The sequence below is a fragment of the Colletes latitarsis genome, chromosome 7 (assembly GCF_051014445.1).
Source record: "Colletes latitarsis isolate SP2378_abdomen chromosome 7, iyColLati1, whole genome shotgun sequence".
NCBI lineage: Eukaryota > Metazoa > Arthropoda > Insecta > Hymenoptera > Colletidae > Colletes > Colletes latitarsis.
In genome coordinates, this window is record NC_135140.1 from 16,344,827 (window position 1) to 16,369,445 (window position 24,619).

General features: G+C 40.6%; 1 protein-coding gene across 3 annotated transcripts in view; it reads right to left on the minus strand.

Moving 5' to 3' along the window:
• Positions 1-220: 220 nt before the first annotated feature.
• The window catches only part of Ror (tyrosine-protein kinase transmembrane receptor Ror), a 242,002-nt gene continuing 217,603 nt past the window's right edge, over positions 221-24,619 (minus strand). For all 3 annotated transcript variants that reach the window (XM_076768966.1, XM_076768964.1, XM_076768967.1), the window contains exons 5-14: positions 6,633-6,723; positions 5,319-5,538; positions 5,120-5,244; positions 4,497-5,035; positions 4,163-4,399; positions 3,941-4,074; positions 3,660-3,876; positions 3,235-3,576; positions 2,889-3,157; positions 221-2,739 (exon numbers count right to left, since the gene is read on the minus strand). In XM_076768966.1, the coding sequence (XP_076625081.1) occupies positions 2,053-2,739; positions 2,889-3,157; positions 3,235-3,576; positions 3,660-3,876; positions 3,941-4,074; positions 4,163-4,399; positions 4,497-5,035; positions 5,120-5,244; positions 5,319-5,538; positions 6,633-6,723 (2,861 nt within the window). In that variant the 3' untranslated portion in view covers positions 221-2,052. The remainder of the gene's footprint in view (positions 2,740-2,888; positions 3,158-3,234; positions 3,577-3,659; positions 3,877-3,940; positions 4,075-4,162; positions 4,400-4,496; positions 5,036-5,119; positions 5,245-5,318; positions 5,539-6,632; positions 6,724-24,619) is intronic.

Genomic DNA, 24,619 nt, shown 5'->3' on the forward strand with positions numbered 1-24,619 from the left:
TTATTTTTAGGTACAAAGTCACTGACAAACAGACTGTAGAATATTTAATTCCAAATCTCCTAGGGTACGATTATAGGGTGTTCGCGTAAGAGGTTATCATCCCCCTCGCGTCATTAGACTACATTCGTACAAGGAACGATCGCAGTGCATTCGAAATGAGTAAAGGATCAAGTTTGGTAGGGATGAAATAAAGACAACGGTTTCATACAAAAAACATGGATCGTATATATCGTACTTGACTGTATATATAAAGGTCTTAAGTTTATGATCCTTCGTCGAAATAGTTGTCATAAGTTAACTTAAGTCTAACTGATGACGAGCCTTCGACGCGGTCAGAGGAGCGTTACGATACAATTAATAATACAAACACCGAGTCGGAGGCTCGTCATTTTTAAAGTCTCGTTTCAACTTAATCGATAGATTATTCTAATCGTCTCCCTCGAATCACGTTTACATCGATTCTGGGAGCAATACGCCCCGTCGACAGTTTCTTTTCGGTCGATGAAACATCCCTCTGGTTCCATTTAATAGAAAATTATAAAAAGTATAATACAGTTTCATTCAAACTCTCTCACTCTAGGCTGTCTTTACCCAGTTTACTTATGATCCTATTATGTGCATGTTATCGTTCGAGACAGACGTTATTGGTTCTTCTGTTCGCATTCCCTTGATTTTCATTCGGATGTTGGACTAGCTTCGAACAATTCCGGTACAATAACGTCCGCTTTAGTCGCATGCTCTACACTCTATACACGAATGATAAGTGATCCTGTATAATTTACACATTAATATCGTTGACAACTTCTTTGTTGAACGTCGTTGAGTCTTCGCGAGCGTTCATCATTATCGTTAAATCTTCTAGAATGAAGATTTACCGTGAACATAGATACTCTTTCTCTTCTAACAAACTTAGAAGCATTTTTAAAACGTTACGTTTGTAGTATTAATTGCGATAATTGTTTTATGATTATTCTTTCATAAATTAGCAACAGAGTACGTGATCTCATCAGTTTCCTTTTTCGTTTCTTGTATAAAACACGCAAACTCTGATGATTCAAATACATGGACAATATCTCGATGGTATAGAAATCATGAAACTTAGTTTATCAATGTGATTGTATCTTCGATTATTCGCGATTATTGCTATTCGAGTTCTGGTTTACGATATGATTACAATAATTGCTTTACGGACGAAACGTAACAGTTTAAGTTTGTCAAATACCAATGAGATCGCGTTTTAAATTGTTCGTTTCAGAGAGAACCTACCGCTACACCGTATAGACGATAATTTATTATTGTGCCACTTCTGCAAATTGATTTCGCAAATCGTTTAGAAGTTTAAGACCTAAAATACTTATTATCAGTCTGGTAAGCACACAGTATTTCGAACGTAACTGATATTACACTTATATTACATTCTAGCAACGATATATCGTTTAAAAATTCACGGTTTCGCTAGTGTAAAGTACAAGTAAAAATCATACAAAAAGAGCCTTGCGTCGATCAATTTACAATTTTGTTCCGCCATTGTTGTCTTTGAAATATCGTTACTGGAATATAATATAAACGAAATATCAGCCACACGCGTACTCACGTGAAATTAACGCATAATTCATCGAGTGCTGTCGAATATGCTTAAACACATATTAACCACGATGCCTAATACTTTCAAATACAATTCGAGAAGTAACGTTAAATAATAGAGAAAAACGTTAATGGTACAGTCTACAGTCTATACTGTATATATTTATATTTATACGTATGTATATTCGATCGTATTATATGTATAAAACATTAAGGTTGTACATCGTTCAAAGTGTTATTGCCAGTATAAAATATTATGTATATTTCGGTAGAAATAAATATAAATGCAGAAATATGGCAGTGATTAGGTATCGAAGGTCGCACCTAACGTATTCAACGAACATTACCCGAAGCTTTAAAGATTCAATTGTACCTAAAAACGGACCATATACATACCTTGTACAGCAATTACGGTAAACATACAGAAACATAGAAATTCGTCGTGAGCCCGACGTCGGATCGTCGTTTTCACTTTGATACCCTGGTCTCGGTTGTGACCTTACTGGGGTCTGGTAACCTGACAACTAGTTGTGCACCATTTTGCATTGGTCTAGTACCGTTCAGCGTGTTCATTTTGCCCACCGATTGTGCCGTAGGTGGCAAAACTTTCTTCGCCCCGCTCAGTTTCGGCGAGCAACACTGTTTATCGTCGTACTCGTTCATATTAATATTTGTCTGGTTCGGATAATTCGGCGTTTTCATAGGCGTGTTGTGCTCGCTGTAACCACAATTCGGCCTCTGTTCGATAGAGTTTGAGTTTTGGAAGCTCGGCAACATCTTCAGTCCATTACTATGGTCGTTCATGTTGCAAAACACTTGCTCTGTGTTCCCCTTAAAGTTTCCCATTTCCTTCTGATCGCATTTGTATATCGGGGCCGACAGCTGCGTGGAATTAGTTTTATTTGTGCTCTTGTGACTGCTTCCAGAGTAGCTGGTTATGGACTCGTTACAGAAATCGCTCAGATAGGTCTGGTTTATGTACCAATTGTGCAAACGATGGTGGATCTCTGGAAACTGTGGTCGGCGATTCGCCACCTCGTGCCAGCATTCTATCATTAGACTGTAAATCATGGTCGGGCAGTCTTCGGGGCAAGGTAATAATTGACGCGACCGAATCATGTCTATCACTTCTTGATTATTGTAACCATAATATGGCTGAAAATTAAAAAATTTACGTATTAGCAATTGCTATTTTACTTCTGGACAAGGTATCTCGATATTTTCGATAGAACAATGTTTAAAGTGTTAAAGGAAGAACGTCGAGTCGAGAGATATCTCGTCCACGAACGCGAAGAGATTATTACCTGTAAACCATAACTATAAATTTCCCATAATACAACACCAAAACTCCATACATCCGACTCCGTCGTAAATTTTCCATAAACAATTGACTCTGGAGGCATCCATCGAACAGGTAACAGACTCTTAGATTGGACTCTGTAGTAATCGCTACTGTATATATCCCGCGATAACCCGAAATCGGAGATTTTTACTGTTAAATTATCTCCAACTAAGCAATTTCTTGCTGCTAAGTCTCGGTGAACATAGTGATGGCTTGCTAGATATTCCATGCCTAAAACAACATTATGCATAAAGTGATAGTCTTTGATGCGTGTAAAATAATCGAGATAGCGCAAAAGTTGAACTAACCGGATGCGATTTGTAAAGCGATGTGTAGAAATTCGGGCTGCTCTAAAATCTTGCCACTTCCATTGTTTAACGGAACGTCAGACCTCGGCGAATGGCAGATGAGAAATTCGTGCAAATCCCCTTGAGTCATGTACTCGAATAACATACACATTGGTTCTCCCTTCAATATTACGCCGAGCAAGCAAATAATGTTTGGATGCCTAAGGTCCGTCATGAGGTCCACTTCTCGTTTGAAGTCACTTTGTGTTTTTGGACTCGCGTTCTCTTTTAACGTCTTCACCGCGACGTAAATCGGTGGTTCGCATTTGTTGCCTGTTTGTAACTCTCCTTTGTACACTTTTCCTAAAGAACGTTTAAGATTTTCATTTTGTTTACGCTAGAAATAGTCAGGAGCATTGACCTTATAGGAAATTTTGTATTTTTACCGAAAGCTCCTTCGCCGAGTTCTTGTAGAAGAACAACATTATTGGTAGTAAATTGTGGCACTCTGTTATTGGATGTTCTACTACTTCCGCTGCTTAACGTTCCGGTGCCAGGGGTTGTGTTACCAGGGCCGGCTAAAAGAGAACTCATTTCCATAGGTTGTGTCGTACTTCGTCTTCCATCATATATGTTCTTGTCGCATTGTATACTCGTCAACATCTGCCGAGTAAACAGGTTAGATTTCATTTATAGTTGTCGATTCAATTACACTCTTAGTTCTTACTTTGTTCGATGGCAAATGGTTCATTTGCCTTGTAGACTTTCTGCTTCTATAGCAGCAGCAATAACAAATCAATATGACAACAAATCCTCCTGTTAGCACAAAACCAACGACTGCATAGATCCATAAGTTTTCAACTGCAAAGAGACAAATTTTCATTTTAGACGAGACTAAGTGATCTAATCTAGCACGGTCAAGTTTTTTTTTTATATCGCGTGTATTTACCGCATTTAGGTATATCACAAAACTCCTGTTGCATTGTATGGTTGACATCAACGTAACACCACGGTTGCAATTCTGTATCACCCGGATTACGACAATACGAATGTTGCCCGGCCAATTCCGGGTAATCAGAAATTGGAAGATTGAAGGCAGCCAGCCATTGTAGGCATGGCCTTCCACTAATACTTGTCTTTACGATACCTCGATAAGACTTCCCGCTTCCCCAATAACAATAATCGTCTAGAAAACGAGGGGCATTGTATAGGATATTTTTTATAGGTGCAATAGTATTTTCATTTAGGAAGGCGTGACCTTCAAATAATCTTGAGCTACTTACTTTCCTGCACATTGTTCTCGGTGGAAATTCCAAGACTTAAACAATCACGAGCCTCAGGGGTGTTTTCAATTGGTAAATCAGAACAATTAATTAAAGGCACTTGTTGTCCAATCATTGGATGTCTTTTAGCAATTGCATATTCCTTTCTACACAGATCATTCTCTAATATTTCACACTCTTCTCGACAAATCCGTCGTAATTTACGATTAATCTCGTTTCTGCTGGAGGATTGTACATCCCCATAGCTTTGACCAAGTAGTTTCTTGTTAGAAGATTTCCCTTCTTTGTATGGATTAAATTCGGAACCAGGGCCCAATGTGGGACTGCGTTTTCTGGGAATACCATGAGATTGCGCGATATCATCAGAATCGTCTCCGTCGCCGACATCTTTAGATAAACCGCCTTGATTATTATTTAGAAGATGAAATAAACTTTTCGAGTTTTTTAATTTTAGAATACTGGCAGGATCGCGGCATATCGGGAATGCAGAGTAACATAGAGACGGTTTTGCATAACCTTCACAATTTAATGAGACTTCACTGAAACATAAAAATTAAAACTTACTTAAATGTGTTACCAATTAATTATGTACAATTGTATCCAATTTAGTAGACTTTGCTTACTTGGAGTATTGAATAACACCAAAGGCTTTCATCAATTTGTCATCAAGTAATTTTTGTGTCATTGGGTATGGTATATAGACTGACTGATTCTCTAAAAATTGTGCACATGTTTTTCCTACATACACCTGAAACAGTAATGTTATGCTTTAATATATGATTCGGTGGTCAGAGTAGTAGTCATATAAAAGTTTTTGTATACCTCACATTTTCCTTCATGATTGTCTTTTCTCCCAGGAGATAACTGCATATTGACATTTCTAAGGCCACCGATTGTATGCATGTCGGTAGTACTAGATTGAGAGCTAGTTGGTTGTGGACTTGGCGATAATATACTAAATGGATTTGTTGATGCTAGATGAGAGATGTGTGGCGTTGACATTCCAGGTCCTGAGAGGTCTAATCCATCTCCAGGCCTAATGCTATGCACAACACAAAATCATGTTTTTTTCATTATACTGATTTAGTTTTATACATGTTTATGCAATGCATTTAGTAGGTTAAGAGTGCAACAATTTTGGTATTAATATTTAGTGAAATAGTATATTTCATTCGTTATTTAATCGTATACAAAGTTAAATTTCTCGTGAAACGGGAATAACAATTCGTTACGTTAGTTTGTGAACATTTTATGTCATGATTTTCGTCAAAATAGCGATCATTTTTTTTCAAAACATAACCTCAACCAAATACAATCCCGATCAAGTAACGAAACGAAGTGTTTCAGAATTGAAGGCAAAACAGAGGAGCTTTTAGTTGTTAAATTTTTATTTACTATATATCAGTTACATTATTGTATGTGTATCATTGCAAAAAGACGCGGTATTTTTTTATAACCTCACTATCGTTACAACAAAGAATGATCACCTTGTCTCTGTAACATTAGTAACATTTTTGACACTATTTGTGGCACGTACAAAAATACACGCATTTTGCAACAATACTAGGTACAAGAGTAGCTTCATAATTATAAATTATTTATCAAAACATTTAATTTTAACAGAAATCTTGTGTCATTTGACACCACGCCCGGCGTCCATTTGTAAATCGAATAGTAATCACAGTTTTTGGCGGTAAAATAAAGTTTATCTTTTAAAATTGCCATTTTAAAAAAGTCCATAATGAAAGTAAAGTAATATGGATCGGAGGCAGCATCGAACCATTTGATATTTTATGAAATTTAAATTTTTCTCTATATTCTATAAACTCGAAAATATTTTGTTTACTCTTTGTATGCGCCAAATACTTTAGTCATTTAAGACCATCGAAGGATAAATTCCACTATATGCCATTTGGCTACCCTGCTGCCCTATCTCCTGTCTCCTCATGCAAATCAGTTGGCACACGTCCTCTGGCATTCAAATAGGGAGGCACGTAACGATATTGTAAGAAAGGAAGTAGTTTATAATGTCACACAGAGTTGGAAATATGGTTTCGAGCGGCTAAAATATTTGGCGCCGATCCAGTTAATTAAAGTATATAATATTAACAAATATTGTTCAAATTTAATATTTACCCATCGATGAAATCGCTACCGCCACTCATGTCGGGAGAAAATCTATCGTCGTCCGATGTTTGATCAATAGGGTGGTCTGGTTGAATAGGAGCTAAAAAATAAATTATTGCTCGTGTTAGAAATACGGTTTCTATTCAGTTTCAAAGTATATTTAATCAACAAAGTTTAATATTTTAATGTGAAAGGGTTAAAAGTGTTTCAAAGTTAAATAATTTGACCATACAGTACATCGTAGGATCATACACGAGGTATACTAGTAGATCTTTTACCCAATATATTTTTTTGGCACATTTTTATGGGATCTCGAAACCCCATTATCATTTCCGTGTCATTCGCAACGTTACCAACAAATTTAAAAATGAATTTCAATCCCCTTCCCATAGTCAACTCGCATGTATTTACGCACACGTAATGAATAGAAAATGAGTAATACTACAGATACGGAGGTTATACATATGTGTCTTGATAAATCTAAAAATTGATTCATAACTGTTATCAGACGGCAGACCGGTGTCCAGAGTAAGCTTAACCCTCCATTTACGCACACCAATCCATAGCCATGTGTACGTGAGCTTAGGTGCTTTGGACAGCTTTGGGAATTCAAGAAAGAAGGCGAATGTGAGTCTTTCTTTCTTGCTTTCGAAATAGCTGAATTCCGATTTGTGTCAACCTGCATACGATTTTGAGTCTCGACAGCCCAGACATTTTTATTTTCCAACCCATGTACACTTATTACACATAAACGAGGTAAAGAATAGACCTATCGTTAGTGAGATGAACGCTATCGTTGTACCACGAGTGTCTTATAGCATGAGATACACTCTTTCAAAGTGGAACAAAATGTTAAAAAGATCATGCGTCAAATTGTAAGGGGATCCTCGTAAGAAGGCTTTAATCTTCGTAATGGTTTTAATGGGTCGATGATCAACAATGACTAGTTTATGGTCATTGCTGGTCAACAGTGAGGTTGACCACCATCAGGTCAGCGGTCCAGTGAAGATCCAGAAATGGTCAAGAGGTGGGACCAATCGAAATAGCGTTTTTCTCTAGACCAAGCGGTTATTAACTCTTCACGTTGACACTGTCTCCCCACTCTTCGACTTCCCCACTCGAAGACTACCGCTGGACAAATTCTTCAGTACCCCTGGAGCATCCAGGGGAATCGGGTCTCGCGGGCCAAAGTCAGGCCATTCGTGGAGTGCTGACCACTGGGGGACCAGGAGTGACCAGGACTGACCAGGACTGACCAGGACTGACCAGAACTGACCACTACTGACCAGTGCTGACCAGTGGAGATCCGACGACTGACCACTACTGACCACTACTGACCAGTGCCGGACCGTGATGACCAACGGTAAGAACTATTTAAAATTGCTCTCCCCACTTCTATTTTGTCGTTTGATACCAATTGAACGTTATGGAACTGTCCATCGCTTTTGCTAAATTACGAATCGTTTCTTATGTTGCAGCTGGACCTTTGGTGCTTCCTTGGTAATAGTAACTAATGCTCAACAAGTAGTAAGCCCACTTTACTTATTTATATTATTATCACAAAATTGACTAATTTATTTTATTTGTTTGGACATAATTCAGTGTTATTTGACTGTCCGGTTTTATTTGGTTATTATGTTTTTCTCCTTTATTTCCACTTCTGCCTTATTTTTTGAATTGCCATAATTGTTTTGAATTATCTACCATTTTTGTTTGTTTTGTTTGATGTCACTAATTAGAATAAGATTTTTATTCTTGTTCTATTTCGCCAAGATATTTTGTTTAATTCTTGGGTATTTTCATTCTCTGATTTCATCGTTGGATTTTCAATTCTGCTCCATCTTTGTTTCTGTCTGTCTTCGTTGGTATGGTTCTTCAGATAATTTTTGTAATCGTTGGTTATTTTACTTCGACATTATACCATGAATTTGTATCTCTCGTTACGCAAGTATAAGTAGGACGCTTTGTTTGTATCATGTGTAAATTTTGTACATTTCCTTAGGTAGATCTAACATCGAGAATCTTATAGATTCAGCACGACAAATTATTCCATCGCTTTGTCTAGTTTTCATGGTGTTTATTAAATTTCCTTTCGTATGTCACTAATATGGGTATCAATTTTAGTTTCAGATTATTCGCAGGGACATCGAGGGAGTACGCCACATCCGCCGAGGGACATTTAATTCTAGGTTAATTAGATATAAGCTTCGTCGCGAATCTTAAAATTAACGTCGAAGATTTCTTTATTGTACATATTTTCGCGTCTGTACCATGCAATTATTCAATAAGTAGCTTCTCGTTTTCTCGTTTCCTCGTTCCTAGCTTCGGTCACCGCTGTTTCATCGATTGAAACATGTGATCGGCCGTGTATCTGGTCCGAAAGATCTAATCGCCTTCCCTTGGTAAGCTTGATTGAGGGAAAACGGCACTTCGCTGGAAGGTATGGAGTTTCCGTATTCTGCGGAAACGCATACCTTCCAGCGGAAGTCGACCCTGTTTCAGGTACTCTCTCTTTGTCAGACAGCCTAAGTCGGGTCCTTCGGGCTCCCGGCGGGTTGCGTTGGAGAAATGGAGACCTCGACTCGGGGTTGCAGTTCTCTGTTTTCTTGTTGAGATCGAGTTAGCAAGGGCAGTAGGTTCGATCCTCGGATCCGCTGCACGGTACAGCATCGCGTCGCGTCGCGTCGCGTATCCCACGATTTAGCTTCATCCCTCTTTTTAACCACATAATTGCTTGGTACAACTAAATCAGGGAACTTTGTTCCTTCTATCGTCCGAATTTTAGCTTCAACTTGACTAGACTTGAGCTTCGACGTTAATTTTAAGTCCCTATTGTATGCGTCTCCCAATATTGCCAAGTAATTATTTAACAAGTAGCTTCTCTCGACTCGTTCTCTCGTTTCTTGCTTCGGTCACCACTGTTTCGTCGAACGGAACATGTGATCGGCCGTCCAGTTTGTCCGAAAGATCTAGTCGCCTGCCAATGATAGATCGATTTCTAGAAATAGAAATCAATCTACCAAGGGTAGTGTTGATTCGATCTGAAGATCTGCTGCACGGTTCAGCATCGCGTCGCGTCGCGTTTCCCATAATTTAGCTTCATCCCTTTTTAAACGAAATAATTACTTGGTACAACTAAACTAGAAGATCGAAGGAACATTGCTTCCTTCTATCTCTCTAGTTTAGTAATCTAGCTTGTAAGAATGTAAAAGGGAGATCGATGAAACTTTGATTCCATCTATCTCCCTTCGGGTCTCCACTCGCAGCAACCTCCTCGTGGTGAGACCTGGTAATCGGTGTCACCCACGATAGAAAAGTTATTCCTCGTGGGTGACACCGAGCTAATGGCTGCGAATTTAGAATTGTTTCTTGATATAATAAACGAATTTAGATTTATAGTTAGGCAGGTTATTTTTATTTGAAGACAAATTCTTTTGAAAATTCTTTCAATTCTCTTCGTTGGTTGTGCATCTTACATTGGTTGCACTTTCGTTTGTTTCTTCTTCGACCAACGATCGTTGGTCACAGAAGATCTTTATTAATGGAGGGTTGGGAATCGGTTAGGGCGGGTCTCTATTCGCAGCAACCTCCTCGTGGTGAGACCTGGGTAATATTATTTACCGTTTAATTAATAATCGTATCGCTCTTAGCTGGGTAACACAATTATTAATTAAAAATTAAATAATGTTAGCAAATTAGCTGCGATCCGCTTTACATAGGTCATCATAAATATAGAGCTTCTTTGCTAGGTTAGTTTTGATTCTCATTGATTCCTCAAAGATTCTAGAGTATTGTCAGAGACGAGGTATACGAGTAGATCTTTCACTAAAATAGGTCACTTAAAATAGGTCACTTTGTGTATAGTATTCCGTTGCTTGGTCAATCCAAGAGATGGGAGTAGCATCGTCTTTTTTCCCCCGTAATGGGGTAATTTTGTTTTGTCATTAACGAGAAACATTTTATTCGAATAAAAGTTTATCTGACATAGATGGATGCTTGTTGGTTCGAAATAATAACAAATATGAATTTTTCGTATTCGCGTTTCCGTTATTCCATAGTTTTATCCAAAAAAAAAGTTTTTCCCGTCTCTGTTTTCGTGGATTTCCACATCCCATCGTATTTGCGACACGAGTCTGTTTTTATCTGAACCGCCGAGTACTAACAAGGTATAAACTTGTTTATTTTCTATTTAATAGAAACTTTTATTCAGATAAAAGTTTCCTCATTCCTTGCATCAATGAATACCTTGAAATTGTCAACATTATTTTTCTCTTATTTTGTTCTCTCGAGAATCGTTGATATGTTTAGTTTACAAACTGTAGTTAATTAATAGAATTCATTTCTCCATTTCTATGTATTATCATCTTATTTTTAACGCAATTGAACAAAAATTTTCTTCGTTCCTGATATCGTTGTAACAAAGCCCTTCGAAGCTACGCAGGTCCGCAAACTCTTCTCCCTACCCTGCCCAAGGCCTTTACATCCCCTCTAGTTTGCACGACTATTCGCAACGCGAGCCTCCCTCTTCAGAATCGCAGCTACTGTTCCAGAAGGCCATTCCGCTCCAAGTAATCGTTCTTTTATCGCGTCTCGTGCTCGTTGTCTTCCTTCGAACACCGACAACCCTTCTACCTCGCGAGTTTACATATCGTTTACACTCCACTTTTCTCGTCGAAGACGATCCTCCGGCTCGCTTTTATTCTCGGTGACGCGAAGAAGGGTGAACCGATAAAATTTGATACGCGACCACCTGAAATCTTCTCGATTCACCGTCCAAGATGCGTTTCCGTCGGCGGAGGCTCCACTTTGTACGCCCTGCACGTCGCATAGTCCTTTTGAAAATCTCCCGGTTTATTTCCCCTCTCTCGTCGTGTTCGCTTTTGTGCCGCTATAATTCTAAAAAAAGAAGTTGGGACACGATGAAAGGGAGCGTGCTGCATTCGCTAAAAATCCCCGTCGAATTTCTCTGCCTCTCTCTATCGCATTTCGTTTCTCTTTGTACTTGCTTCTCGCGCTCTCTGTACCCACGGATAATATCAGTTTCATTTCGTTTGAAAGAGCGTAGCGTCAATTTTGTTTCTATTTCCAGCGACAATTATTTAACATGCGAAAACAGAAATTTTTTTATCGCTGGAATCTAGGCACGATCGTGATTCCGACAGATTTCAGTAACTATATATTTTCCAACATTTTCATAAATTATGCTAAACGTCGTTCGACTCAAAAAAGAAATTTGGTCATAAATTTTAATAATTTGAACGTGTTTAGCAACACACATATCTTCGGTAAAGAATTTTTTTCTCGAAAGTGGGCAGAATTTCGGGGGTATGTGTATCGACCAAAAATGATCGTAATTGACCCCTGCAACCAAAAGTAATTTTTTTGGAACGATTTGAAATTTTTTTTTTCGCCGATTTGTCGATTTTTCTTAAAAATTTGTTTTCGATTTTTGATAAATTTGTTTGACGCTCTACGGAAATGTTGTCTAATACATTTTTGTAGGTATCCATAAGCTCTACTTCCAGACTAAATTTCAATGAGGTACATTCACTATTGTAGGAGATATCAGACGCGTTACGATCGTCATCCTCCCCCCGCGTTATAATTTCTCGTTTTCTGAATCACTGATTCTTGCAATTACCGTTTGTACATTCTTGTGAAAGTAATATGAAGACTCAAAAAACTAGACGCGAACGCAACACCTCCTGTTTCAACAGTTCCCCACGAGCTTTTCGGCGAGGCTCGACGCGATGGTTGTGTCCTGATTGCATCATGATTCACGGGAAATTTCGCGATAACCGACGCGACATCAAACGATACCGGGAGATCTTTGAAGAAAAAGTAATTTCGCCCGGTAATCGCTGGGTTTATTATAGGCGGATTGGTCTTTAGGGAGACACCCTCTATGTTTGTCCTGCTCGCAAGACGCATCTCGGGGCTGGTACAAAGTAAATGATATCGGAAATCTGAATCTACCCTCGAACGTGTTTCCAAGGGAACCGTGGTTTACTTTAGAGGTGTTCGATTACGATTCGATTCTCGAAAAGATCGATTCTTTCGATCAAAAGATCGGCGTTTCGAGCTTATTACACGAGAGAATGTGGTTCCAAACTCTATTAACCGACGAATTAATCAGTATATAATACAATTATTAAACATTCATTAAAGTGCCATATGCGTCGATTGATAGAAATTTTTGGTAACAAAAGTCCATTGTAATTTCGATCGTGTAAGTTTCGTACCGAATATTGTTAAAATTTTTCGATTCCGTCGTTCCACTGGGACAATTGTCGATTTATTAAAATGTTTTACGGCTCCAATTCGCTGAAAATTCCGCTCATTGTGTACGCTGTTTCGCGTAATACCGTTCGTAATTGCGCCCGATCTTTTCATCGCGGAAATATTTGCTCTTCGTGCAGAGCGGGCAACATAATAAAGCGAACTCTCTACAGGATGCGCATAAAAAAATCGTTGGCGAAACTCGTGTGCTTTATAAACCCGGGGCGAGGGTTTTTTGTGCCGTTTCGACGTGGACGGAATATAACTCCGTATCGATTCCGTTTTGATTTCAATTATCTTCCATTACATCGGGGACCGTATTGTGTGATTTCCGGGCAATGAATTTGATACGCGACGCGACTCGAGCTTCCGTCCGCGATTCGTTCGACTGCTCGCTGCATCGATTTATCGCGGTGTCTATAATAGACCAGCGTCTCGATTCTCTCATTTTTATCGAAACTGAAAGGGTTGCCTCGCCGGGAGGTCGAACGACAAAGGGACCAACGCAAAATCGTGCATCGTTCGACAGAACTGCAGCAAATTATGCGAGCATACGATAAATATAAAATTTTATGGAAGTAATTATCTGCTCGATTACCGCTCACGACGTACGTTATTTGCAAAGAGGCGAGCCGGGAATGTAAAAAAAAAATTGTTACGCAGCAGAATGTGTATAGAACAATGAACTCGTCGAGACATAAAATGGTTTCTGAATAAATGGCAACGTAAGTGGATGTGTACGAAGTTGGTACGAAGGGCGAACTCGAGATGCGAGCCCAGTGCGGGGGAGGGTTTATTAATGACCACAAGTTCTCTTATCTTTTCCACTTCCTGTTCGAGATACATAATACGTGGGTCGGACACGTAACCGCTGCTGCATCTCTGTAACACGGGACGATCGACTTTGGTGTATAAGTTTGCGTGCTGCTATACGTTTGCAGCGACAGGAATTCTTTGTCTGGAGCGTAGAAGTCTAATCGTGGAATAAATGCTTGCTGATAATTATCAAAAGGATCTTGGAAAACCTTGTGGCCCATAAAATAGCGTAGTTTTGAAAGCTTTGAAATATTTGAAAATCTTGAAACTCTTTGCGCCTCAATTTCCAATAAAATTACAAGCATTCGTTTATACTCTCAACAGGGCTTCTCCTCCTAACAAATTGTCACCCTGATTCACCTATAAATAATACCGACAGATGTACATTACATTAAGAGGGCTATAGAAACTCGCGAAATGATTTCTTCAATTACCTCGATTAAACGAATCCTCGCGGAGATAAAAATAATAATGTAGTACCGTTGATAAAATTCGGTCCCCCATTTTTACCAGCATTTTTACGACGGTACAAATTACACGGCGCGCTAAAGATATCATAAATCGTGAGCGTCGCGAATCCTTAAAAAGTCTTAAAAGAGACAGAAAAATATTCGGGCGGGAGCGATGATGAAATAAGCCATTAAGTCACGGCCCCCGGTGTAATATCACGAGGAGCAACGTAATCCCGTCTAATGTCGGGCAATGAAACGTAATAGCGTAATGTATCACCGCGTATCGCGCGATTCTACACGTTACACGGTCCAGGAAAATTGTATGCAAAGCGCTGCCTTCGGAATAGTTCACCTTTTCTGAATTCTAATTGCGTTTTCCTGGCTAGTTTAGCCTCGGATGAATAAGGAAAACGTGAACGCACGAGGAACAGTTGGAACTAATTGGACTACCCTGACAGCTGATAATGAGTACGCGTATGAGCTCTCGTGCAGGATATACAATAGTACCTCGTTAACTGATCGAATTCTTCTCTCGACAATTGACCTGGCATTATCTCCATCGTTGTTGCTCTGTCTAACTAGCTTTCACTACGTGATAAAAAAGGGGTGATTCCTGGACAACGTGGCCATCTTCCATTAATAACTGAGCAGGAACGATCAGTTGACGAGATAGTTCTGAACATTAGTTCGTCCAGCTTAGCAAGTGCGTGGCAGGCACAGTATTCAGAAATTGATAAGTGGACTGTTATCTGTGGGGTGATTTATGGAGGAAGGTTAATACTCTGTGGGATGATAGACTCTGTCCCCAGCTGTTGGGGGATGGTATATCATTACCAGAAAGAAAGTTTAAGAGATTAGTTATTCAACATGGGATCTGATGGGTTTTCCTTCCAAATGGGTGATCCACTTAGACCCATTAAAGACTGTTCCAAGCTTAGTAGCCGGGGTTTACTGACTAGTTAAGATCATTTGCACCAATTGATTAGTTGAGAATGATACAATTCAAAGCCTTGACAAATTTGACACCTGGTACATGTCTACATCCGTCGATGCACACGTAAGCGAATGCAAGGAAGGGTATGGTTGCCTTTGGTCCATTTATAAACGTATTCCCACCTGGTGAGCAACCTGAAAGCGGTAGAATTGAATTCTTCGGTCTCTGGTTGAAATCTCCGGGAATCTGAACCTTGTCTTTCAGCGACAACTGGTCCCCCGGTCTACTTTCGTCGCCACGTACAGCCCGAGCACACAAGCGAACGTAAGAAATGCTACCTGGGTCCACGTTTGTCTTTGATAATCAACAGCAACCCCATCCATCTTGGTCAAAGGGTCAACACTTTTCCGCGCGCGACACCCGCGGCCAGCCACGCCGCCGAATGCATTATTCATGAGGCCGGCGTGGTAAGTGTTGTCCGAAATTCAATTCAGTAGCCCGCGAAAGGCAGCGGCGTACGTGATTTGCCTTCTGCCGGACCCCGGGATGCTCGTCGTCGTTTCCTCTTTTTATCTTCCGCCGCCGCCACCGCCGTCGCCGCGCCCTCGCCTCGTCTTCCGCTTCCTCGTCCGCGTGTTACCCGACTAATCGACCAGAGATATCGGGGATGAAATTGTTATCGGGCACGGTGCAGTTGGAATTAAGCCGATGATGCCGGGGACTTTTATTTTTCCCTCTTTTTTTCCACCCCGTCGTTCAGTTTCTGCTCCTTCTTTTTGTAATTGGGTATCTTGCGGCTGACCAAAATGGCTAGAGGCTGGACGTCGCTTGGTATTGGGAGCTGGCGCGACGATTGCGATATTAAGTTCGCGGCGTGAAACGATTTTCGATGTCTGGGACGGTACCGGGTGTCCAATAGGCAGTGATCCCTGGCCAAACGAGCGGAGGTTTGAGAATTTTAGTGTTATGCTTATATTTATGAAGCAGAAGTAACTCGTTCCAGGTAATTTTAGTGGAAATGGCTGTGACGAGGTTGCAGTATTAAAATAAGTTTCCTACGATTACCGAGATATTTCATATATGAGTCAAACATAAGCAGCTTACGCCTGCGGTAGGTAGGTTTCAAGAGATTAAAAACTAAGTTGACGTTCATTGGATGAATGGTTGGGGTATAACTGTCTAGGGATTTCATGACAATATTTCTGGATCGTATGCGTGCACGTTAACAATTAAAGTGTAACCTATACAGAGCGTTCGACCACCCCTGGGAAAAATTTTAATAGGGGATTCTAGAGGCCAAAATAATACGAAAATCAAGAATACCAATTTGTTGATGGTGGCTTCGTTAAGAAGTTATTAACGTTTAAAGTTCCGACAATACTGAATTTTTTTCTCGAAAGTGGGTAAGATTTCGGGAGTATGTCTATTTACCAAAAATGATTGTGATTGACCCCCGCAACCGAAAATAATTTTTCCAAAACGATTTGAAATTTTTTAATTTAATTGTTAATAATTTTTTAACGAAGTCTCCATCAACAAATTGGTATTCTTGATTTTCGTCTTATTTTGGCCTCTAGAATCTCCCATTAAAATTTTTCTCAGAGGTGGTCGAACACCCTGTATAGTAAAATTAACAGTAAAGATGTTTGCGTAACACCAGTTGAGAACCACTGAACTGATCTTGGGTGTCTGGGGTTAAGAAATTCTTAGAGTGCTGAAGTGTGACGTGAGAGGTATAAGAAGAAGCTATAGAGGATTCATGTTATACCTTGCGTTGCAGTATTTGCATTAAAATAGTTGATAATTCAAAGATTTCAATTCTGAAATGCTGAATAGATTCCACGTTTCGGTTGAAACATATATTTTAGGAAAAATACATTTCGTAAGCCTTGAATAACGATATCAACAACATCAAACAAAGTAAAATTCAAAGAAATGCCGAATAAAGTCAAACAGGTGTGAACTAACTAAAAAACAAGTGTGTGAACCAAGTGAAACAAGTGTGAACCAACTGAAGCAACTATGAATATAAGCTCCAAACAAGTTCAGTCGAACCCCAACAAGTTCAAACAAATTGAAAACTTCAATAAGTCACGGCCAGTTTATCAGCCCAGTTCCGGGCACTGTTCTAAATCGAATTTAGGTTACTGAATTATCGAACAACCCTGCCGCGAAATCTGTTCACACGATATTAACGTCCACGGCGGCCGCAATAATCAGTGCCCTGCCAAAAGCCAGCGCATTAACGATGCAATTAATTTGCATCCCTAATTCAGGCGATATCGCGCGCGAGAGGCCCTGGAATCATCATTTCATCGACGGTTACCGGAAGTCGGACATGGGTCGCGGATCGCGTCGCGCGTCAGTGAAAAGTTGTAGCTCAGAAACGACGCTCCCCACGCGTCGTGCTACCAAGCGCATCTAATTTTCCCGTAATTTCATGTAATTTCGCTAATGGGTTCTAGTAGCCCCGTGATATGATGCCATTAACTGCGCTATTAAATCGCTTTTATCGCGTTCTATCGGTATTCCATTAATATTAATGGCCTTGGCAGCCCGGGCCACCGATCGGAGACGTTCGATGGCGTATCGTTTCCCTCGAAAAGCCATCGGGGCGGAATCTGTTCGCGTCATTGGGAATTAATCCTTCGCGGATCAAAGGGATTCGGGGACGTATCGTAGGAAAAAGACGGATCAGAGGAGGATATTCGAAGCTGGATTGTCTTTCGTCGTAGGTTGACTAATAAAGTGTTCCGCCGAGACTCTTAGCGCTTTGTGGATTCCCTTATCCGAGGCAAAGATTAGAGGCTCAAAAAGAACGGGGCCAAGCGAAGAGGAAGAAGCAACTGTGGCGGGGACGTATGGTTCTTTGGTGTCCTGAGATGTCCTTTGATTTAGTGCCTTCAGACGGAATAATCGACAAACGTCCGCAAAAGTGATATCCTAGACCTCTATCTACTAGAGAGTTAAATCAACACAGGAGAACTGACTTAACTGTTAGAGATATGTTATAATAATACAAGAATGATGACCAAACGAGATCCCATATCACAAGATAATGATGATCAATTAAAAACAGTGTGAACACATGACAAGTGTTTGAAGAAGCTGCCAAAATCCTCTTCAGTTTTGCAACGGATGTTTCCTGCTTCTTTCCTGACGGATTTCCTCCATCGTAAACTAAACTGCGAGATATATGGCTCATAAATATTGTATTAACTCCGTATCTGCATACACCGGGAATACTCTTTCGCGTAGACGCGCTTTCAAAATAGGGAGTTTAACGGCGGTAGCGAGCTTTATTATAATTTCATGTAATTTCGCTAATGGGGATTAGCCGGTAGGCGGACATAGAATAATATTAAGGAGAAACTTCCTGCGGGTTTAAGCCATAATCTAGCTTAATACGGGCGTTGGGGGATTATTTTTTGGGGGTACGGATTCTTGTAGTCCAGGCTAGTTCGTGGGGCACGAGAGAAAGATGTTGCTAGCCGTATTTCGTTGCTAATTTTACTCAACGGGTTTTCCAGAATTATCGTGCATAAATTTAGCTACGTCACCTTAAATTTTATTGCGTTCTTTTGCAGCCTTAATCCTCAGTGTAATTTGTGGAAGGTGTGCTAAGGCAATAGAGGAGCGAGCAAACGCGTGAAATAAACTCCATAATTCGAGGAATATTTCTGATAGATTCTAGGAATCCATTGGTGATACATTGCAATGGATAAACTCGTAAAGTATTACATTGAAAAGACTCCTTATAGTCAGGAGCAGAGTACCATTCTTTGTTGACGCAAAAAGTGTCGAGGGAGCTAGTAATTCTGGGTCTTTAACCCCAGTTCAGAGGGGGTAGATCACATGCTTATGATCTTTCGACTATTTTGGCTATCCTCGCAGTAGCATTTAGCTACCTCCATTATAGCATTTGACTACTTCTATCTTTTCATCTTTCACCCCTTTTATATTCGCTCGACCATTTGTGTCTGAAAGACGGGGAGTACAATTCTGCAGGCATACGTCCTTTGTCTCTGAGACAGACAGGTTGGCGTGTAGCAAACGCGAGGGGTCGTACCTGGCATGATTCCCAATCGTGGGAGTCGCATTGAGACGTCAGTTACTTTCCAACTATAGTTATGGACAACAGATCTTTATCGATAACTTTGTTCGTAACTAATTTGTCCTGTTATGGAGTCGATCAGACACTTTCAAACACAAGTTTTAGGCGGGAAAATTTAAACCTAAAGTAGCTGGTATCTAAAGAGTGAAGACTCTACAGAGATTGACGAGATATTTGCCTAACAATGCGAGTCTCTGTTCGAAATGATCTCGATTCCCGCCTGTTCCGCTTTGACACTGTCGGGGTCTTTTGGATTTTCAATTTCCCTGAACGTCGATGGCACGTCGCAGTTGCGGTTTGGCCACGAGAATTGACCGGACGGCGTTTTGAACGGTTTTGTGGCCAGGTGTATTTGCTCTGCCTCGAATTCACCGGTGATCCTCCGCTGTTTGACGACTTTATTTCCCTTCTGACAAGCCATTTCGCGTTTTTTTTTCTCGTTCGGTTTTAGAGCACGCCGGTGGGACAGGTTGGAAACGAGTGATAAGAATCGATGGCTCAATCGTGAGCCTCTTTGTTGAATCGGGGGAGGGTTGTAGTGGAAGCAATTGATGACATCGACTGTCTAACTCCCTTCGAGTCTGTCGAAACTACACAGTTATTAATCGTTTTTGTCTCGTTGAATAAAAAAAAAAAATGTCAATCAATAAAATTCCCGTTATTGTAACATTTCTAACCTTAAAACAAATTTTGCATCGGTATATTATACTCAAAGATTCATAATTTTCTCTTTAAACTGGAGGTTCAGCTTCCTCTTTAAACCGAGGATTTCGTTGCCTCATAAATTGAAGGTTTAATTTTTTCTGTTCTGTTTACTCGGTTTTCCTCTAAACTAATCATTTAATTTTTTACTCGTGAAACACTTTTACCCGCACATTGAATATTCAATCTCTTTCGAAATTGAAGTCTTAATTTTATCTGCACCGTGGACTCAGCGTCTATCCAAGCCCAAGATCCAATTTCTCCATAAATTCAAGACCCAATTTTGTCTCTACAGCGAAGATTCAATTTCTCTTTAAATTGCAGTTTCCATTTTTCCTGCACAGGTAATTTAGTTTCACTACGAAGATTCAATTTGTCCATAAATTCAAGACTGGATTTTTCACTCGGAATCCAGTTACTTACTGAAATGAACTTTAAACCCAACAATTCGAAGACTCGGATTTCCTCTAAGTTGATTCTTTCTCGGGGCAGAAAGATTTTGGGGCAAATTTTTTAGTTCAATTGTGCCTGAAGAGCATTAAAGCTCGCGTCGAGGAATTATTTGATACGTCGATCGCTCAATTCTCTTTTTCGGTGCATAGTTTCGTGCACCTCTTGTTTTCGGGCGAATTTACGCGATGGCCGAACGATTAATCTAGGAGCGTCATCTACGAGAAACGCACAGACACACGGACAAACGCACACACGGTTGGGGAAGACTGAAACTTTTAATCTATCGTAACAGAACGGCCCGTCAGCGGCGATCATAATTCTCTTCTCGTTAATTGGAAACACTTCTGCGGAGGCCGCAGGCTAATAATCCTCGCGCTGATCTTTTTCCCGGATTATCCTGGCTACAGGCGAACGGTTCCCGTGGAAATTGCCTTCTTTAGTAGCGCCATAATTCCCGTGGAATTTATAGCGGCTTCGACACCCTCGGACGTCGAGCGGACTCGATTACCATAAGTCGTGTAAAATCGAAGATTTACTGTACAGCCGTAAAGTGTCCCTCAGACTACACTTTGGTAGTTTTACGGCGTTTTCATTCACCCGGTCACACCGGCGAAAAACTCGCCATCCTTTACGTGCATTTGACCGTTCAGGTCATCCGACTTTCCACGATGGCGGTCGAACGGTCCGTAGATTGAACACAACGATTTTTATAGCGATTAAGAAGTAATTTGAGAAATAGTTTCTATACTTCTCAATGAATTGCCCAAGTTTTCCCCATCAAAACGAGTCCAAACACGACCTTATTCGGACTACTTTTAATTTCAAAATCTTTTTTTGAAAAACGACTCGAATAAATTGTAATTTAAAAAGGTGGTCGTGTTTGTATTCATTTTAATGGGAGAAACTTCACCGATCGACTGATATTAGTCTCAGTATGGTGCAAGGAAGGAATATAAGAAACGAAATTCTGTCTTTCAAGTTGCTACAGTCCCGTTTCGATCGAGCGACAACTCGAAGGACATTACTATTATTTTAGCGGGTAATGAAAATAAGAAGCGTACTTTGATGCTCGCGAAGCGGGTTGCGTTCGACATGCAACGCGATATCCGTTGCTGCGAATACGAATTTACGAGCAGAAACAGTTTGCCCGAGACGTAATTAAATTTCGTCGGTCGGCGAGCATTTCTTTTTTTCCTTTGGAGCTCGCGCGGGGTGGAAACGAGCCTCCTACGTCCGTGCATCGTCGAAACAGCGTTGCACACACTCGCGTTACCGCGGTGTTTCGCAGCCGCGCATTGCGAATTCCGCGTATATTGTACCCGCGATAAATCACGGTAATTCCGTTCCGTGTTATTAAATGAAATTAAATCGCCGTTTAAACAGCCGGCACGCGCGACGATATATTAACGAAATTGAGCAACTGCTCGCCCTGACTGGAATTAGTGCGGAATTATGGAGAAGACTCGAGGAGTGGGAGGAATACGCGATTTATACGATTAGAATTTACCTACATGCTTGGCGGTAATTTCTAGAAACAAATTATAAAAAAGAATTTCTCGAAATTTGTTAACTTTGTGTCTCGAATTTCATGAGATTTATCAAATTTAGTTAGCACTCTGACGGCTGCGTATTTCACGCGAATTATTATCAATATTTTATACATTGAATTACTCGATCTCTTTGACTGAGTTATTAGTATGCTACTCGGTGTGTTCAATATTAATCATATTCATGAATTTTTAAAATATTTCATTAGGGGGGCTGTTTAAAATTTTTTATAATTTATTTCTACCAGGACCAGTGTGTTTCATGCTTTGAAATTTTGAATTAATACAGATTGGGATATTAGTGTGCTGATAAATATTAATGGTCTATTGGATATTAATATAGATATTAGATTTTTATGGTGGGAATGAAATGGCCGTTCAAGGGCATCGAGTTGTCATTCCCACCGTGCAGTTTAACTTCCCCCTCCTTCCTTCCTGCCACTTTAACCTCGTTTCCGCGGGCTAACCTACAGACACACCTCCCCGTGTATCAAACAGACACAATCTCGCATGGTTTCTCGTCGGGGACGTGGACTTGAGCAGCCATGTTGATTTTGATCAAACTATACTGTTTACGTTCCATTAATGTTATGCAAAGCATCGAAACTTAATTAGCGTCATTAATATTTCATAGTAATTAGGCTCCTGATGGAGTAATTAGTATATTATACCGCCAGCATTTACCAATAATGAATACAGCTAGTTAATATTGATCTTCTCGGTAATCGAAATTTAATAAGTTTTCTAATTCAATGCCTTTGTGCTCGATAAAAATATTTTATTGCAACTTCGTACGGCACTGTGATTCGAGAATTTGCCCTGTCAACGTGTTCGAAATATGTTTCCAACCGTTCGTGGCAACAACAGCGGCGAAAAATCATAATGCTCACTTTTCGCGAAAAGTCTCGCCCGGTCCAAACGGGTCGAGTTCCCTATTGAAGCTCTAGCCGAAGTTGAAATGGCCTTCAAGTTGTATCATTAAAGTGTCCAAACTTCGTGAGAACCACTGGCGCGCCGTGGTGATGCGATCGTTTCGCTGTTGAACTCCGAGAAAAGCAGACACAGGAGTGCGGGGGAGGGGGGCACGGGTGTGCACCGCCGAGGTAGAGAATGCACCGAGATAAATGATAGCAGCTCCTCTACGTAAGCAAACTTCGATCCTAAATATCGTCGGAACCACTTGTAAGCGATGCAAAAAGAGGACCCGCCAACCGACATCCGATTGCTTGCAATTCTCGATCCGCGTTCCTTTCCTCTGCTTCGTTTTTCGACCTCGAATCGTCGAGAATTTTATTGCTTTATCAGAACAGCGTCGGTCGATGCTCGGATATCAGTATTATTTAACACAATGGAGGATTTGATCGGCGCAAAAATAAGCAAAACGTTCTTACAAATATTTCTTGAATTATGCCCTACCACCGTTGCCCGGTTTATTTCTTCGAGCATTGCTCCAGTCGTTCTTACAATTACGCTCTTCATCATTTCATTTATTTCATTCAAGCACTGCTTCAGACATTATTGCAAGGATCCTTCCACCTATTCAAGAATTGTTCAATTGTTTCTGTAAACCCTCCCATAATACCTCAATTATATCTTCCATACTTCCTCCAACGATTCTCTCGAATTTACCTTCAATTGGTCTCCCAGTTATTCTTACATTGTTTTGCCAATTATTCCTTCCATTGCGTTTTCCATTACCTTCGTTTCTTCGGTAACTCGTTTGATTATTCTCGAAATTATTTTTCAATTATTTCTTTAATAATTCAGAAACAAACGGCTTCGACAAATCGAATAAGAATGAGAACTTAAAACGCAAATGGGGGTGGAAAAATATCTACTCAAGGTCATCGAGTGTTTATCCCCATCGTAGTGGATTACCTCCCCATCTGTGTTTCTTCGATCTGCCTCGGTTCAATTCTTTGGGGCATTGGAATAGTGTATTATCCCATTAAGATTCGAGGCCATCTTTAATTTGTCGTGTACGAGACCAAATCAACGTTTGTAAAAATAATTTATATGTCCTGAGAGGTATTCCCCCAATTCTTAGCCTAGTACGTTTCGTACGAGGTGTCAGACTGCAGAAGTGTCGAGTATCGAAAGGATAAGATCGAAAGTGGAGGTTTCGTAACGTCACCCTTGGACCGTCACGTCGAGCAACACCCTCTCGTCGGGGGGTGGCGTCGGGCGCGCTGGTAGCCGGTCATGTTTAATAAATACACGGTCGGTGCTGCATAGTTTACACAGTCGAGTATTTCTACGCGCCGCTGCGTGGCCCCAGGATTATCCAAAATGTCGATACAAGGCAGGCCGCGCGCGCCATTCCAATTTATCCGTTTTCCCGGTTCCGCTCCACCCCTACGCCGGAGCACACCCTCCCACCATCAGTTTCGCGATCGCTCGGAACGGTCTAAAGAGGTGGCTTCTAATGGACCGCGAGCCTGCAACCGTGCTCCCGTCGGCATTAACCGCTTTCGAATTTCGAAACGGAACGGTCGTGCGTGTTGCATGAATCGCGTGTAACGCGGCACACATTACACGACCCTCTGTAAATGGTAACGAGCTGCAGGTTGCTGGATGATCGTTGGAACGCTGTGCCTTCCGGCGAAAATGCCAGGGTTACGCGCTCGATCAGGCATGAATTGTGGATCACTGACTGCCACGGGACAGTCTGTTTGATACTGGTTAAAGCTTCCGTATTT